This window comes from Solanum stenotomum, chromosome 8 (genome assembly GCF_019186545.1).
Source record: "Solanum stenotomum isolate F172 chromosome 8, ASM1918654v1, whole genome shotgun sequence".
NCBI lineage: Eukaryota > Viridiplantae > Streptophyta > Magnoliopsida > Solanales > Solanaceae > Solanum > Solanum stenotomum.
The window spans coordinates 58672913-58689272 of record NC_064289.1 but is presented as its reverse complement, the minus strand read 5'-3'; the positions used below and the strand labels follow the sequence as shown (position 1 = coordinate 58689272).

Sequence of the window (16360 nt, the reverse complement as noted above, 5' to 3'; positions counted from 1 at the left end):
CAGTCAAGATCACGTGTTTGAACCTGAAAGTCGTCATTTCTCGTACATTTTAAGTTACATCTGAAGTCATCCATTCACCCTTCTCTCAGGGGCATATATAAAAAAACTATTTAATATTATTATTTTTAAAAGATTATTTTGTATGCATTTTTTGAAAAAAAAATTAGAGAAGGTATAGCAGCAGTGAGCGTGAAATGTGTTTTACTTATGGTTTGTTTCTTTTTTTAAAAATGGCGACATATTGTTTTATTTATTGTATTTCATTTTTAACCGGTGATACCCCTTGCAAAAAATCATGCATACGTGAATGTAGTATTGAACACATATATATTCATGCATCATATGTACATGTATATGCATTGTATTCATGTATCAATACACTATTATATAATATGTATTTAATACATTTTCTAACAATATACATTCATGTATTAATGCGCCCTAAATCAAAACATTGTGTTTTAATTCATCATATATCATGAGACAAATATATCTATTTTTATGTATAAATGCATTCCATATATTTTATTGATACATTAGTATTAAGAGAACACATACAATTCATACAAGTTAGTAACAAATGAATAATAGCTATATAAATGAATATAAGTGAAACTAGAGCGAATTAATACAAGTGTGAATGAATACGATCTCCTGTTATTTTTTGTTTGTATTTTTGTATACACCTCTGTATCTTTTGAAGCGTGATATTTGAGTAATTTGTTGCGTTTGTTTTTTAAAAATAAAATAAAATTATGTCGCACGTCTTAAGCCTCTCGGTGAGGAATGTATTCGTTATAAGTACAATCTAAATGCACGTATGAATTTAAATGGTTGGTCGATGCAACCTAACATGCGACTCACACATCGTTGTATTGGATTAATCCAAGACCACATGGATTGGGCTAGGGGTAGTAAAATTAAATCTAATCTGCCCAATTCATTAAAGTTTGAGCGGGTTATTGACTCACTTTTTAAAAAGAAATTTGATATGTTATATACATGGAAAATCATATTTATTCCCCAAAAAGTGAAACCATTTACAAGCTCATACCCCATTACTTTTATACCCATTTTTATAATCCAACACAAATCTTCATCATCATCATCTTTCAAGGGTTTCAAGAATCCTCTACGGAGAACCCCCAACTCAAATTCCATGGACCTTAATTCAAGCACTATCTGATCCCAATTCCAATTTCAACCCAAAATCTCTATTTAAGACTAATTTAATCTCGGGTTTCAATTCATACAATCCTTCCCCTTCTTGTTCAATCTACAACGACTGTTTCATTCCTAGCAGAACACTACTAGTTACTCCTTTGATATCATTAGGGTTTATATAATAACAAATAGTCCCGGGTTTAAATTATAGTACCGCTTATTTTGTTGTTTGGTTGGCAAGTTCGGGATAACTTATCCCGGGATTAATAATTAGTACCGGGATAAGTTATCCCTCTCCTTGGGTGGTATAGTAATCCCGGGATAAAATAGGTAAATGACAAAAATGTCTTTTTCAACCCTTTTGTTATATCACTTTTTACATTAATGAAGGGCATTTTTGTAAACAAATAAATTGTTTTTAAAATTTATTATTTTGAATACAACAAACCAAACACTCAATAAAAAATAATCCCAACACAACTTATCTCATCATAACTAATCCCAATATAACTTATCCCAACATAACTTATCCCATCATAACTCATTTTCAAACCAAACGATCCCTGATGGTATTAAAGATTCAATGAACTAGCTAAATTGATACTTGACACCATCAAAGTGTGTATATACTATGGTGATATCAAAGAAGAAAAAACAGTGCTTCGTTTAAAACACTACTCAATTACTCATTTATATATATATATATATATATATATATATATCTATCCTTCCCCTTCTTGTTTAGTCTGCTATGACTGTTTCATTCCTAGCAAAACACTACTAGTTACTCCTTTGATACCATTAGAGTTTATATACACTCTGGTGGTATTAAGGAGGAAGAGGTAGCGATTTAATGAAAATTAGGTAAATTGATACTTGATATCATCAGAGTATGTATATACTATGGTAACATCAAAGAAGAAACAATAGTTTTTCACTGGAAGCACTACTCAATTACTACTCAATACAAGCAGAGTGTGTATATATATATATTTATTCTGGTGGTTACAAAGAAGAAAAAACAGGTTTTTATCAAAAACGCTACTAGTGACTGCTTGATACCACCAGATTGTATATATACTCTGATGGTATCAAGGAGGAAAAGATAGTGATTCAGTGAAAACTAACTAAATTGATGATTTTGATACCATCGAAATATATATACTCTAATGGTATTAAAGAAGAAAAGACAGTGCTTCATTGAAAACACTACTAGTTACTGCTTGATACCACAAGAGTATATATATACTATGATGGTATCAAGAGTAATTGTATATTAATGCGTCAAAGAAGTAATGGCGTAAATAGTTTGGGCCATGAGTCCATTAAGGGTAAATAGTTTGTGTTGAGTCCAATTTGGGTAAATAGTTTCATTAATGGGCAAATTACAAAAATCACATACTTTTAAGGTAAAATTACAATTTATCCCTTAAAAGTTTATAATTACAGAAATCCATCAAACGAATACAATAATATAAGCGTTGATACATTAATCTAATGCGCGAGATACATTAATCGTTAAGTAAGATACATTACATTTTATACATAATACACTAATCTGATGTACATTTTATACATGATACACTAATCTGATGTGCGAGATACAGTAATCTGATGCGCTGATACAGTAATCTGATGCGCAAGTTACACTAATCTGATGCGTGAAAATGAGGAATTTTGGAGATTTGTAAAACTTATATGGGATAATGGTAATAAGTAAACTAAAAGGTGGAATTTCTGTAATTAATCCTTCATTAATTGGTTCAATTTGTGTAGTTTTCCCTTATATATAACCACAATAGAGAAAGAAGTAATTTTATTAAATATTAAAATATTATAAAAGAACAAATAAAATTAGTAAAAATTGGGCTGCATCGGGTCTTGACCAGTTCTATAACTATTACACAATAGCCAACCCATTATGACCCAAACAAATTTGGATTGGATTGGATCTTGACATGTTTGTTATTTTAACTCATTATTCACACAAGTTAACAAATTCAATAATGTAAAATTTCGAACCACCAACAATAAAAGAAGCCTCACACAATTGGTGATACATGAAATATAACATTCAAGGTGTGACCTAGTGATCAATGAAGTGAGTTGAACACCGTGGGATCTCACGTTCATTTACCATAAAAAAAAGTACAAAATAATTGAGGTGAGACAAAACATCACGTTCATTTACCAACACCATGGGATCTCACTTCCTAGTGAGAGGTGATACATATCCCGTGAAATCAATATATGTTATGTTATAATACATGTTGTTGGTGAGAGGCAATATATATCGTGTTAGATATCGCGTAAAATTAATCGAGGTGCACCTAGTTGGCGAGAAAAAAAAACCCCAAATATAATATATTTTCCCCAAATTAGTACACTCTTGGAAGGACGTGTCCCAATAGGATAGATGACAAGAAGTTCTAGAAGAAGATATTTATAAGCTTCATAGCATTCTCAACCCTTTGTTCTTTAAAACCCTAACCTTCGAAATTCTCCTTCTTCTCTAAGTGCTCTGTGTTTTCATCCTTCATCAATCTTCAGTTAAAGGTACGTTTCTTCGGTCTTTGTTCATGGAGGTCCGTTTAATTGGCATCTGTTAAACGAAATAGCTATCAAGATCTGTTTTTTAATTTTAGTTTCTTCCGTTTTTGCTCATTTTACCTAGCGAAAAATGTATTTCAATTCAGTTAAAACGTTGTTTAGAGGCGGATCTAGTATAGAAGCAGTCTACAAACAAGAAAATAGTAATAAAGTATATATACATAGTTTGTGTATGTAATGTTGTACCCATTATTAATGTGGTCTGTATGCAAGAAAATGATTTTTTTCTAGGAAAATAACGGGGTTCCTTACTTAGTTGTGTTCGGTAGGCAAGCGAAAAATATTATAGTAAAAGTATTTGTATGTAATCTAGACAAATACTCTTGGAGTTGGGGGTGGGGTGGTGGGGATGAGGGCTAGGGTGTGAGGTGAAGATGAGGTTGGTTGGAGGGTGGGGAGAACACAATCCACATGGAATTGTATTTGTTGAACTTGTTTCACTACTTCTATTAAGGAAGTCATTTTTGTCATTTTGAAGCAACTTAATTTCCTAGAGAAAATGTTTTCCATAAATTTGACCAACCGAACATTAGAAATTTGGTAAACATTTTTTGGAAATTGGTTTCCTTCACACCGAACACACCGTATGTATGTGCATGAACCAATCTGATTGCTCAAGTTGTGTTTTTGTGACTCAAGTTCTATATGACTTTTATCCATTTTTTGTTTCTCATGTGGGTTTTAATTGTATTTTTTTTTTAGGAACAATGAGTCGTTCAAGTAGGACGATTTATGTTGGTAATCTTCCTGGTGATATTCGTGAGCGAGAAGTGGAGGATCTGTTCTACAAGGTACTTGTATTACACTTAGCTTCATACTTTAGTTGGATGTCATTTACTATACTCCTAAACTTAAATGTGTGTGGCGTGTAATTGTAGTATGGCCCAATAGCACATATTGATCTGAAAATTCCACCAAGACCCCCGGGTTATGCTTTTGTTGAGGTGAGTTTGACTGCACTGGCTAAAATGAATTTCTTTGGATATTTCCTTCTCAAATTTTAAGCTATTTTGACATTGTTTTGTTGGAAATAAACACAGTTTGAAGAGGCACGCGATGCTGAGGATGCTATTCGTGGGCGCGATGGCTATGATTTTGATGGGCATCGTTTGAGGGTTAGTAAAATCTTAACAGCATATAGGATACACACACATGAATCAACTGTATCCTCTGTTTACTTTGAGAAGTATGATTGACTTGCATTTTTGAATCAGGGTTTCCAATTCATGTATTAATTGCATTTTTGTTGACCTTAGCATTTCACTAAACCATTATGCTTCTTTATTAAATGCTTGTCCCAAATTAGTTGGGATCAGTTATATAAATTGTCTGTATCCATCCCACTTTATTCAGGTGTGTTTCTTTTCAAGGTTAGTTTGTCTTTCAAGGCAAATTAACATGCCTAATACATGTAAGACACCTAAATGCAAAATAGTTTTCTTTTTTGAGGTGCTTAAGCCTATTGAAATTGTTACATATATGCAGGTTGAACTTGCACATGGCGGGCGTGGTAACTCATCGTCAAATGATCGTTATAATAGTGGCAATAATAGTGGCCATAATGGTGGTGGTCGTAATAATCACAAATTTGGAGCACCCAAACGTACTGAGTATCGAGGTACGTTTGTTATTAATGTGCACCTAATTTTCTTTATTGCTTTTCATGTCTTCTTGATATAATTCACTTATTTATTTTCAGTTTTAGTTACCGGATTGCCCCATTCAGCATCCTGGCAGGATCTCAAGGTGAGTGGTGTCTGTGTGGTAAATTATAAGGACCGTGGCTAAAAGTGATCTTCCTTTTCCGGTATTTATCTTCTAGCCGCTGAATATTGGTATTCTATGTTTCTTATGTAGGATCATATGCGTCGAGCTGGGGATGTTTGTTTCTCACAAGTTTTCCGTGAGGGGAGTGGTAAGATGATTTGCAACAGATACTAGTTTTATGCTCCTCTTAATTGTCCTTTTTTTTTGTTTATATAAGGGTTTGTTTTTTACTATGCCAAAGGAACTTGCCTATATCAGGACCTATATTGGTAAATTAAGAGTCAAGTCTCTATAACTACCCTTTTTTTTTTTTTCCCTTTTCTGTCTTTCTTTTGGGTTTTCTTCTTTGAGAAGTGGTGGGAGAAGGAAGGATTTTTGATCTTTTGTTTTGAAAATAGCAATATATTTGCTGTGGATAACTTGAATCTCAATTGTTTTGATGGCTGTTTAATTTACTGTCTTGAGCTGACTATCTTTCATAATGCAAATAGAAGGGCTTTCTCAAAGTACAATCCTTTCTTAAATCTTTTGTGTTGAATGTGACTGGTTCATCATTGGGTCTGCAAGTGTCTTTCCCCACCTTACAACAGCTAATATTATCTTTTCAGACCCAATCAAAACCAAATCTTGTTCTATGGCCCGGGATTAGTCGGGGCTCAAAGAGACTCGGACACCCGGTGCAAATAAAAAAAAAAATAAAAAAATAGATGATATCAGAGAATGATGATTAAAAAAGTTTTGGGCTATTGTTGAGAACAAAATTGCTGAATGCTGCACTAACGTGCATTAGTTATATATTTGATGACTTCTGGCTTAGTTTATACTTTATACTATAATGTTTAGCCAACTTGGCTGGATAAAGCGACTGCATCCCTCAGTTTGGATGGGATTATGGGTTCTATTACTAATCCTGGTAAAATGGTCAGGTTTGATATATTATATATCCTTTGGCTGAAGTTTGTCGTTGTACATCATCATTCAAAACATAGTTCCATCCGTTCTAGTCAGAAAACTATTTTTCTCTTTTGGTGCCATAGTAATATAATAAAACAAGAAAGAATTACAGAAAGTTAAAAGAGTATAACATCAAGAAAAAGTAAATGAAAAAATTGTAGGGGTAATGCATAAAGTAAAAAAAATAGCAGGGAAAAATAAAATAGAGCTGAAAAAGAAAAGGAGAGAAGTCTAAAAGAAATCCTTGGTTTAGGGTTGAGGAAAGGCAGTAATGTTTCAACCCAGGTGGTGTAGAAGAGGAGATCAATTATTTTTGGGGCATTGTTGGAGAGGTAAGTGGGAGCTCTGTTGGATGATAAGGAGAAGATAGAAGGAAATAAGAGAGCTTAGTTTTTTTATCTTCCATGTTTAATAACATCCTGTGCTTACCTGTGTATTCCTCACTCTTTGAATAAATGTTGATATGTGTCTGGATGTAATGCCTGGATTATGTTCCCCCTTGGTGATAATCGTCCTCCATAACAAGATAGTACTGCTATCTGGCTTATTGCATGTTACCAACCTTGAATAAGACAGATAATAAAGAGGCTAATCTAATATGTGGGCTTAACAATGGATACACCAAGAATAAGAGTGGGTCTGGCTCTAATACCATACCATGTTAAGGAAGTGGACAATTGGGCCTAACTCAACTCCAAAAGGTAGCTTAGTGCCAGATCATACAATAAGATCTCTTTTTCCCTCTTTCCTTTAATTGTTTCAGATCATGCAATAAGATCTCTTTTTCCTTCTTTCCTTTAATTGTTTCAGTTAGCTTGTTATTAGGTTTTACATAGAAAATTGTCATCATTTTGTCAGGATGAATATACTAGAGCCTTTATAATTAAGACCGTTAATAGACAGATGGCAAAGGTTGTTTCTGACTCTAAAATAGGAATTTATTAGTTGATTTTACCCTATTTAGATGGAATTCAAAACGGTGATTGCCACTCAAAATCTAGGGTCAGCTGAAATTTATTGGATATTTCAATGTTGTGGTTGTGAGTTGTGACTAAAATGGCCCAAATGTATAGCTGAGCAGTTCAAGGACCTGTGGAAATAATGTGCTTCAGATTTTTGTTATTTCTGTAATCAAATGCGGTGCTGCCTTATCTTTGAAATAATTTCTTGTGCTTCTACTCAATTTTCGTTGTGTCAAGAACCCTAATCTTGCTATGACTTGTGAATTTACTCTCCTTAAGTGATTCTTTTGTGGTGGATGGTGCGCTAACAATCAGTTTTGCTCTTCAGGGACCACTGGGATTGTGGATTATACCAACTACGACGACATGAAATATGCTGTAAGTTATCTCCTCTTTCTTATTCTGTATATTATCCTCAATTTTTGTTCAAGATATATGAAATACGTTTATGCTCGACTAACAAGTGTAAATAATATTCCTTGTATGTAGATAAAAAAACTTGATGAATCTGAGTTTCGGAATGCTTTTTCCCGTTCAACAATTCGGGTATGATGTTTTTATAACTCAAATACTATGATTATAGGCTGCTTAGTGCCTTTTCTTTTGTTAGCCTATACCATTGTCTTATGCTTCATCAAAAAATATTGCATTCTCTTATGTAGGTGAAAGAACATGATTCTAGAAGCCGCAGCCGCAGCCGCAGCCGTTCTTACTCGAGAGGAAAGAGTGGTAGCCGTAGCCGCAGTTACAGTCGTAGCCGGAGCAGAAGGTGTGGATTATGTAGTTTGCAGGTTTTATAGTTTGTTACTTCACCTTTGAATGCTACTATGTATCTCATTGCTGCTCTCTTTCCTAGCAGCAAATCTCCTAAAGCTAAATCGTCAAAGCGTACAAAATCTCGTTCTAGATCTGTCTCTTCTCAGCCCCGTTCTGGGTTAAAAGGACGCTCTTTGTCAAGGTAATCTTCCTTACTGGTCATATGCTATCCATTTTGTTGTTGGGGCAGGTTATGTAAAAGTAGCATATAGTACAAGGTTAATGTATATTTTTATGCAAGTCCTTGTACTTGTCTTTTTTTGAGTCAAAAGTCCTTGTATCTATCAGTTTATTTGAATAATTTTAATCTTTTTGTTGTGAAAGCCACCTGGGAATTAACTGTTGCACCTTGCACCTCATTCATTTAGTGGGCAACCAACTGAGCACTTTGTTTCCAACACTTAATCTTGACTAGACTTTGTATTGTTGTTGACATGAGATGGCTTTGAAGCAAAAAGTTGTTTTGCAGTGTGACCAATTTAACATTTTTCACACAAGTTGCTTGTAAATTTGACAAATTCAAATTGCAAATCTCATCTGCAAAATGATTTTAATTGTCCCCCCTTCTTGATTTTTCGAGAAGCATTATTTTGGTTGTACATTATTTACGATAGACGTGGTAAGTTTTGGCCCCACAACGGCCTTCTTTCCCCGTATATATAGAGCGACAGATCATGTATATTGCGTATGAGCGTTAAGCTTCTAATCCCTCATTCAGTTTGGATCAATATCGTCCTTTCAAAATTGTAAGTGAACCTTTTGGAAATTTGTCAAGATTCTAGATCAACGTGCAATGGCTTAGTGGGTAACTGGTTAGCTGTCATTAGCTAATATGCTGCTCCTATTGTAGTTTCAAGAGGCCTTTTATTATGGTTAGGTACAATTCTACATCTTTTTTGGGTGGCATAGAGAGAGCCAATGTTAATTTCATTCTGCTTCAGGGTGTGTCTATCCAAAAAAACCCAGTCTGCTTCAGGGTAATAGATCTTTTTGAACCTAAGCAGTGTCAAACCATTTGATAAACCAGACAAGCTAGGGAACATCATAAGTGCAGAGTCCTGTACATCTGCTCTCGGTGCATAGGATTGTTGTTTTTCTTTTAATTATGCTGTGTCCAACTGTGATTGCAACTTCTGCTATTAAATATGTGGTCAACTGGTCATTCAGTTATGAAAAGATGTCTTGATACTGCATTTCAGAATCCATTAGAAACAAAATAGTTGTTGGGTGTTGGATTTAGAAGTTGGTTGTTCCTATGCTTCTTGCAACTTTTGCATTTTGGAAACGTCGGGAAAATATTCTGTGTTGTCAAGGTATCATTTATTGTTTCGTTTGTAAATATGAGAAATCACATTGTTGGTTTTTCTAGATGTTGGATATATACGAGGATCTTGGAATGCATATTAGGATCTTGAGTGGATATGGTCTTGCCTACAACAAATTTTGTTGTGGAGGTATGCTGTTTTCTAGATGGCAGCTTCGGAAACTTTTATGGTGTCTCTCCTCTAATGAGCATCATGAAATGTCCATCGATGCTAAGATTGGGAACAAGAAGATCATGGATTTTGATGGTCAAGCTGGACTGGCATACTAAAACTTCACTTTGAATTTGGGATCGCCATCTGGCAAGCTAATGAGACACTAATTGGTTCTTTCACTTCCTGTTAATTGGTCTTTAAACAACACAAACTTAAATTATTGACTAGAACTCTTCCTTAACTAGGTAACTTGCATGGCTTCATACTTGTCATTGTTTTCTCTTTGGGATGGTGAGTTACGGGTTTCTGCATATCTACTTTGATTATGGCCACTCCGACGTGGAAGTGGCATCAAGGCAGTCGGATGAAAGTTGTTAGCGGAAGGTTGGATATTAAATTGAGTTGTTTCTGGACATTTTGCAGATCTCCATCAAGATCCAGATCCCCAGTACCATCTGTAAGTCAAATGACTCTTTCTAAGATAAAAATGAAAGCTTGGAAATATTGTATCTGGTGGTAGAACTATTTTGCCTTGTTACATTTGTATTAAGATATTTGATTACACTCTTTTTACTTGGAATCCTCTCTTTGTTTGTTGGCATTTTATATTTGACTGGATTGGTCTCAGCGCCCCAAACGTGTGAGCAAAAGCCCAAAACGTGCAAGCAAAAGCCCAAAGCCTCGCGACTCCAGGAGAAGCCAGAGCTTGAGTAAAAGCCCAAAACCTCATGATTCCAGGAGAAGCAAGAGTCCAAGCAAGAGCCCAAAACTGCATGATTCCAGGAGAAGCAAGAGCATGAGTAAAAGCCCAGAACCACGCAATTCCAGGAGGAGCCCGAGCAGGAGCAAAAGCCCCAAACCACGCAATTCCAGGAGAAGCCCTAGCAGGAGCCGCAGCCGGAGTCGCAGTGGGAGTTTGTCGAGGTCCTCTTGCTCATCTGGCCTTTTGTAGATTAATGAACAGTCATCCGGTTGCTTGAGGCATAACGTATCATAACTATTTTGTTGACTATTGATTACAATTTTACAGGTGAGAGCTGTGTTGTGGATTAAGCTGTTGCTGCTGGTTCTGAGATTGAGAGTGTGCTGCTGTGCCTGAATAGAGCAGCTGAGCTGTTGGTGTCATCTTTTCCGATAACTAGTCCAGATGAATGGCTTCTGAATTTCTTGGCCCATGACCAAAATAGAACTTAACTGTGAACCTTTCCTTCTCTATAGACTTGTGGAAGATTGCAGTATTCTAGTATTTTAAGAAAACTTTGCAGCATGTATGATTGCAAAAATTGAAAATTATGTCTTGGATTTTTGCAGATTTTGTTATTTGTTTCCTGCAGGTGAATGCTACTTATGTAATGACATTATTGTCTGCACTCTTGTGACTTTGTAAGTTCTTTTCCTGATTTGTTTCTGTTTTCCTGATGCAACAATGTACCCAGTGCAATCTCACAAGTAGGGTCTGGGGAGGGTGTTGTGTTATGCAACGTTACGCCCTGGTTTGCTGATGTCATAGGGCCTGTCACCTTAGATCTTTGTGATTGAAGGATGTTTATTTCCCTTCTGTGATAGCCCTATCTCATCTGACTTCGAGAAATAGAACTGACTAGTTCACATAGTTGTATCCATTCCTTGCCCCGAGTTTGTTATTCAACGCAACAATTCTTGAACAACTTAGAGGGCCTATCTTTTCCGCTCTATTTAGGAGATGAAGAACTACTCATAGGGCCTTTCTTTTCTTCTCTACCAACAAGTATGTCAATGGGTCTAGAAACTCAACGCCACAATTTTTTGAAAGACTTAAGAGTGGTCTTCTTTTTCGCCCTATTAAAGAGATGAAAACAACGATCAAAATCGAATTCAATTGTCAGCTGATTCTATCGAAAATATAACTTTTTTTGAAAGAAGTGTGGATCCCTCTGATTAAGAAGCTCTATTAGTTGTATAACAAGTTTGTACGCTGTTAATCATTCTTGTGGACAACCTTGATATATTTGTGATGAGGGTAGCTTTCTTCCCCTTCCTTGTAAGGCGAAATGAAGCCACCTTATCCCATTGAGTGCTCTACCTCGGACCATTGACATCATAAATAGATTTTGAATTTAGGTAAATTTAGAATGACTAAACATATCGATGAAAGGGAAAACTTAGGACAGAATAGCTCATAGTGTTTTATTTCATACATAACATTGTGATCCACACTACACAAGACACTGAAGTATTTTTTTAGGCTACATGGTACACAACAACTACAACCTTATAAAATATAGATACTGAGAGTGAAGAAATCAAATAAGTACACACAAACAACTGAGTTTCTTTTCTTTTCCTCCTGGAGTTGAAGAAATAGATTACATATTTGTTATCTTTAATACTTATTCACTGGGACAACACACCAAATCAAATGCCAAGTAGAAACAATTCAAGTTTTAGTCTTTGGTTTCTTCACAATCATCACACTGCAGTGGGCATGATGAGCACAGTAGTCACTTACACTACCCAAAACAGTCCTGCACAATCAATAATGAGTTTAGCACAATAACACGTTTAAGTTATAAGCATTGATGGTGTAAATAAATTTGTATACAATCAGGCAACCTATAAAGTCAACAACAACATACCCAGTGAGATCTCACAAGCGAGATTTTAAGAGGGTATAGTATACATAGATCTTAACCCCACCTTGTGCAAAGTAGAGAGACTGTTTTCGATAGATCCTCGGCTAATTTTTTTTTTCCAGAAACAAGTTTGAAATACCAAGGAAAAGAAAAATATAGTAAGACAAATAATATTAGTAATAGTAATGATGAGGAGAAGAGGGAGCATAATAGGTGCTCCAACTAGAGCCACACTCTCTCAAAGAGAAATCGCTCGACTACTGACTAACTTTCTACCCTAATTCTCGACTTCTATGCTCTTCTATCTAATCTAAGGTCAGATCATCTATAAGGCCATCATGCAAAAACCTAGGTAATAAACGTTAACCGATATAACCTGATGAAAATTGGAACCAACATGTTATAGAGTAAAATCGACAATGCTAGAATTATCATTGAGAATTACTCGTTAATTAGAAATATAAACAAGCTATATACTGTAAGCGTATATAAATTAAATTTACCTCTTTATAACTCCATAACCATGACAACCAACAACTAAAACAGAGGCATGAAGTTTCTCTACAGCTTCACAAAGGACATGCCTAGCATCACCTTCCACAATCTCAACTACAGCATCATTCACCTACAAAATATTTAAAGAAATCAATCAAGTTGAATTAATGTTGTATATAAAATATTTTTTTTTTGAAAAAAAGAGACTGTTTTAATAATAATAATAAATTACAGATTTTGCTTTGCATATCTCCATAGCTTTCTCTACAACTCTTGCAGCAATTTTCTTTAAATTAGACTCTATGGCTGAAAAAGCTTCCACACTCCCTACACAAGTCATAAAAAAAAGGAAAATCAAGACATAATTTACATATATTTTTGAGATTTTTCGAGCTAGTGAGCGATCTCAATTCGCATTTTTTCTTGCCTAGAGTGATTTGTTAATACTAGTTTTCTATATATTATAACTAAAATTTAATTATGTGACTTGTCTCATATTAAAATATTAGGAGAACGTGCTTTTATTTATTTAATTGTTTCTTCACACCCCTCATGTGTTACCTATTTCTTTTTCATAGAACAAGCATATAAAAATTCCTTTTTAATACTTTTGATAAATAATGTTAGTTTTGAACTCATCACCTCTATTCTACTCTAATACTAGATCGAATTGTGTGACCATTTCATTAACATGATTTTATAATTATAGAGACACTATTTTAATTACCTAATTATATCTCAATTAGAAAATTAGTAAGTTTTTCAAACATGAGAAAAAATGATTTTTTCGATAAAAGTATTCAACAAATAGCATTCTACATTGACATGTCTTCCCTACTCTCCACACATCTCATCTTTCATAATAAATTATATTTAAATATTTTTAAATTAATACTTTTTACTTACGTATCAAATCGAAGAAAATAAATAAAAGACCACATTTCTTTCTGAAAAATACATCTTTCAAAGAGAACATTTTCCACCATACCAAATACAACAAATTTAATCATGAGGCTTAAGAGTACTTTTCAATATGTGTCTTCAAAATCTTAAAAACTCATCAACATCTAATCAAATACTGTCATATAAATTGAAACGAAAAAAATAGTAAGACATACCAGGACCAGCAGAAAGACCAATGATGGAAGCAGGAGTAGGTTTAGCATGAAGAATAACAAGTTTAAAAGGAGAATTAGAATTATAATTTGTAAAAAAATGATCCAAAGTCCATTCTAATGCATAAAAACTATGTTGATTATCTTCTATTCCAACCACCATCACTGATTTTTCCTCTCCCATTTTTGCTATTCAATAATTTGAATTCAAAATACTCTTTTTTTTTTGTTAATAATAAAATAAAATATTTGATAAAAAAAGCAAAGTAAAAGTAGAGAATTTGAACACGAAATATAAAGGGATTATTATGGATTTGTTTTATTCTTATGTGATAGAATCCAATTCAATGAGTTGTTAGATAAAGAATCGAATTCTCTAGAATGTGATTCTAGAAAAAGACAAAAATAGACCCTAGCGCGGTGCTAGAATATATAAAGAAGTAAACACATAAAAAATTGAGGTCAAATATATCAAAACTTGGTAAATTTTAAATTGAGTATATAAAGATATAATAAAATATTTTTATTAGATGCTTTAATTCAAAATTTTAAAGAAAAATATTTGTATATATTTATAATCACGCCCTTTTTATTTATGGATATCAACTTTGATTAAAATAAAAAATAACATGTTAAAAACACCTTTATGTAAAAATAAAATACACACATAAATGCAAGAGCGAAGCTAGCTTGAGACTAGAAGGTTTAGATAAATCCCCTTCAATTGAAAAATTATACTATTATTTATATAGTAGTAATAATTGCAATTAAAAAAATATCTTTTGACAATGTGTAGAAGGTTCTGATGGGAGAATGAAGATATTGTGATGCTAGAAAATTTTACTAATTATATCTAATACCAAATTCTACTTTAATTGATCACGCAAACAATAATTTAAAATTACATATAAAAAGAAAATGAACTATTTATATTTCGAAGTTGAGGTATATGAAGAATGACTTTCTAATCCCTTTTGTTCTTCTATGCCGAATATAGATTATTACTCATTTTCAATTATTTTTAACTAGTAAAATTATTCGTGCTTCGCGCGGGAATTTAATATCACAAAATTTATAAAATAAAATTGAAAATCTATCATCAGTCATTAAAACTAAAATACTATGTTATCTTAGATACAAGATTACATAGTAACAAACATTATTAATGTAAAGGAAAATGAAAATTCTTACATCTTATCATTTATCCTTAATAACATAAGCATAAATTAATTAATAACTGTTAAAATACGTACCAAAATCTTTAACATAAGTAATGGTGTCAGTGAGCCACTCGTAAGATACAAGATTACGTAGTAACAAACATTAATAATGTAAAGGAAAATGAAAATTCTTATATCTTATCATTTATCCTTAATAACATAAGCATAAATTAATAACTGTTAAAATATATACCAAGATTTTTAACATAAGCAATGGTGTCAGTGAGCCACTCAACAAGAGAAAAATACATAAATATTTAATTGTGAAGAAGAAGAAGAAGAAGAGATTCAGAATTTTTGTTGTTTTAAAATGAGAGGAAATCCCTCTATTTATAGACAACAAAGGGTAGTGTGAACAAATGTTTATTGTGCCTTATCGAAAAGGTTACAACTATTTGGAAAAGTTGCAACCCTTCGGAAAGGTCACAACCAACGTCACAACGTTTCATAAAAGTCATAACGTTTCATTAAAGTCACAACTCTTCATAAAAGTCGCAACTCTTCATTAAAGTCACAACTTTTCATAAAAGTCAAATTTTTTCATAAATGTCACAACTTTTCAAGAAAGGGGAAGGATAATTTTAGAAATAAGTAAATTAAAAGATAATTCTGGTTTGTGGTAGCGCCACGTAGGTGGGCCTAAGATTCTCTTATATATATATATATATAAGGAAAAATTGCAGAAATCCCACATTTTAGTTTGCTTATTACCATTATTCCTTATAAGTTTTAGAAATTTCCAAAATCCCTCATTTTCGCGCATCAGATTAGTGTATCTCGCACATTAGATTAATGTATCAGCGCTTGTATTATTGTATCTCGCGCATTAGATTAGTGTATCATGTATAAAATGTAATATATCTTACTTAACGATTAATGTATCTCGCGCATCAGATTAATGTATCAGCGCTTATATTATTGTATCCGTTTGAGGGATTTCTGTAATTATAAGCTTTTAAGAGATAAATTGTAATTTTGTCTTAAAAGTACGTGATTTATGTAATTTTCCCTATATATATTTTTTTTATCTTTTTTTTATAACCGAGAAATCCGTGTGTGACCCGCCCTTTGGACCAATCACAGCTTTCTAAACTCGGTGGATAATGGGCCCGCCCCTCTACCCTTCTCCACTTAAATATATATGATTAGTGTTCATTGCTGAGCAAT

At 33.5% G+C, this 16360-nt stretch overlaps 2 protein-coding genes across 2 annotated transcripts; one reads left to right on the top strand and one right to left on the bottom strand.

The window, feature by feature from the left end:
* Positions 1-3566: 3566 nt before the first annotated feature.
* On the top strand, positions 3567-11151 carry LOC125872202 (serine/arginine-rich-splicing factor SR34-like). Its single transcript, XM_049552906.1, has 14 exons — positions 3567-3720; positions 4477-4565; positions 4653-4718; positions 4815-4889; positions 5260-5392; positions 5474-5520; positions 5632-5689; positions 7786-7835; positions 7947-8003; positions 8120-8226; positions 8317-8415; positions 10175-10208; positions 10380-10675; positions 10782-11151. The coding sequence occupies exons 2-14, from the start codon at positions 4482-4484 to the stop codon at positions 10783-10785; spliced, it is 1110 nt and encodes a 369-aa protein (XP_049408863.1). The 5' UTR covers positions 3567-3720; positions 4477-4481; the 3' UTR covers positions 10786-11151.
* A 741-nt stretch (positions 11152-11892) lies between these two features.
* On the bottom strand, positions 11893-14374 carry LOC125874783 (universal stress protein PHOS34). The gene is made up of 4 exons (XM_049555808.1): positions 13977-14374; positions 13091-13185; positions 12867-12988; positions 11893-12255 (listed from the first exon to the last, which is right to left on the bottom strand). The coding sequence occupies exons 1-4, from the start codon at positions 14155-14157 to the stop codon at positions 12168-12170; spliced, it is 486 nt and encodes a 161-aa protein (XP_049411765.1). The 5' UTR covers positions 14158-14374; the 3' UTR covers positions 11893-12167.
* Between the last annotated feature and the right edge of the window lie 1986 nt (positions 14375-16360).

Bases quoted from the DNA above. Each gene is read 5' to 3' on its own strand.
- LOC125872202 (XM_049552906.1), top strand. From the start codon at position 4,482: ATGAGTCGTTCAAGTAGGACGATTTATGTTGGTAATCTTCCTGGTGAT. The intron at 4,566-4,652 runs GTACTTGTATTA...GTGTAATTGTAG, and splicing joins TGGAGGATCTGTTCTACAAG to TATGGCCCAATAGCACATAT. The intron at 8,004-8,119 runs GTATGATGTTTT...TCTCTTATGTAG, and splicing joins TTTCCCGTTCAACAATTCGG to GTGAAAGAACATGATTCTAG.
- LOC125874783 (XM_049555808.1), bottom strand. From the start codon at position 14,157: ATGGGAGAGGAAAAATCAGTGATGGTGGTTGGAATAGAAGATAATCAA. The intron at 13,186-13,976 runs GTATGTCTTACT...TGACTTGTGTAG, and splicing joins TGGTCTTTCTGCTGGTCCTG to GGAGTGTGGAAGCTTTTTCA. The intron at 12,256-12,866 runs GTAAATTTAATT...TTGATTGTGCAG, and splicing joins GGTTATGGAGTTATAAAGAG to GACTGTTTTGGGTAGTGTAA.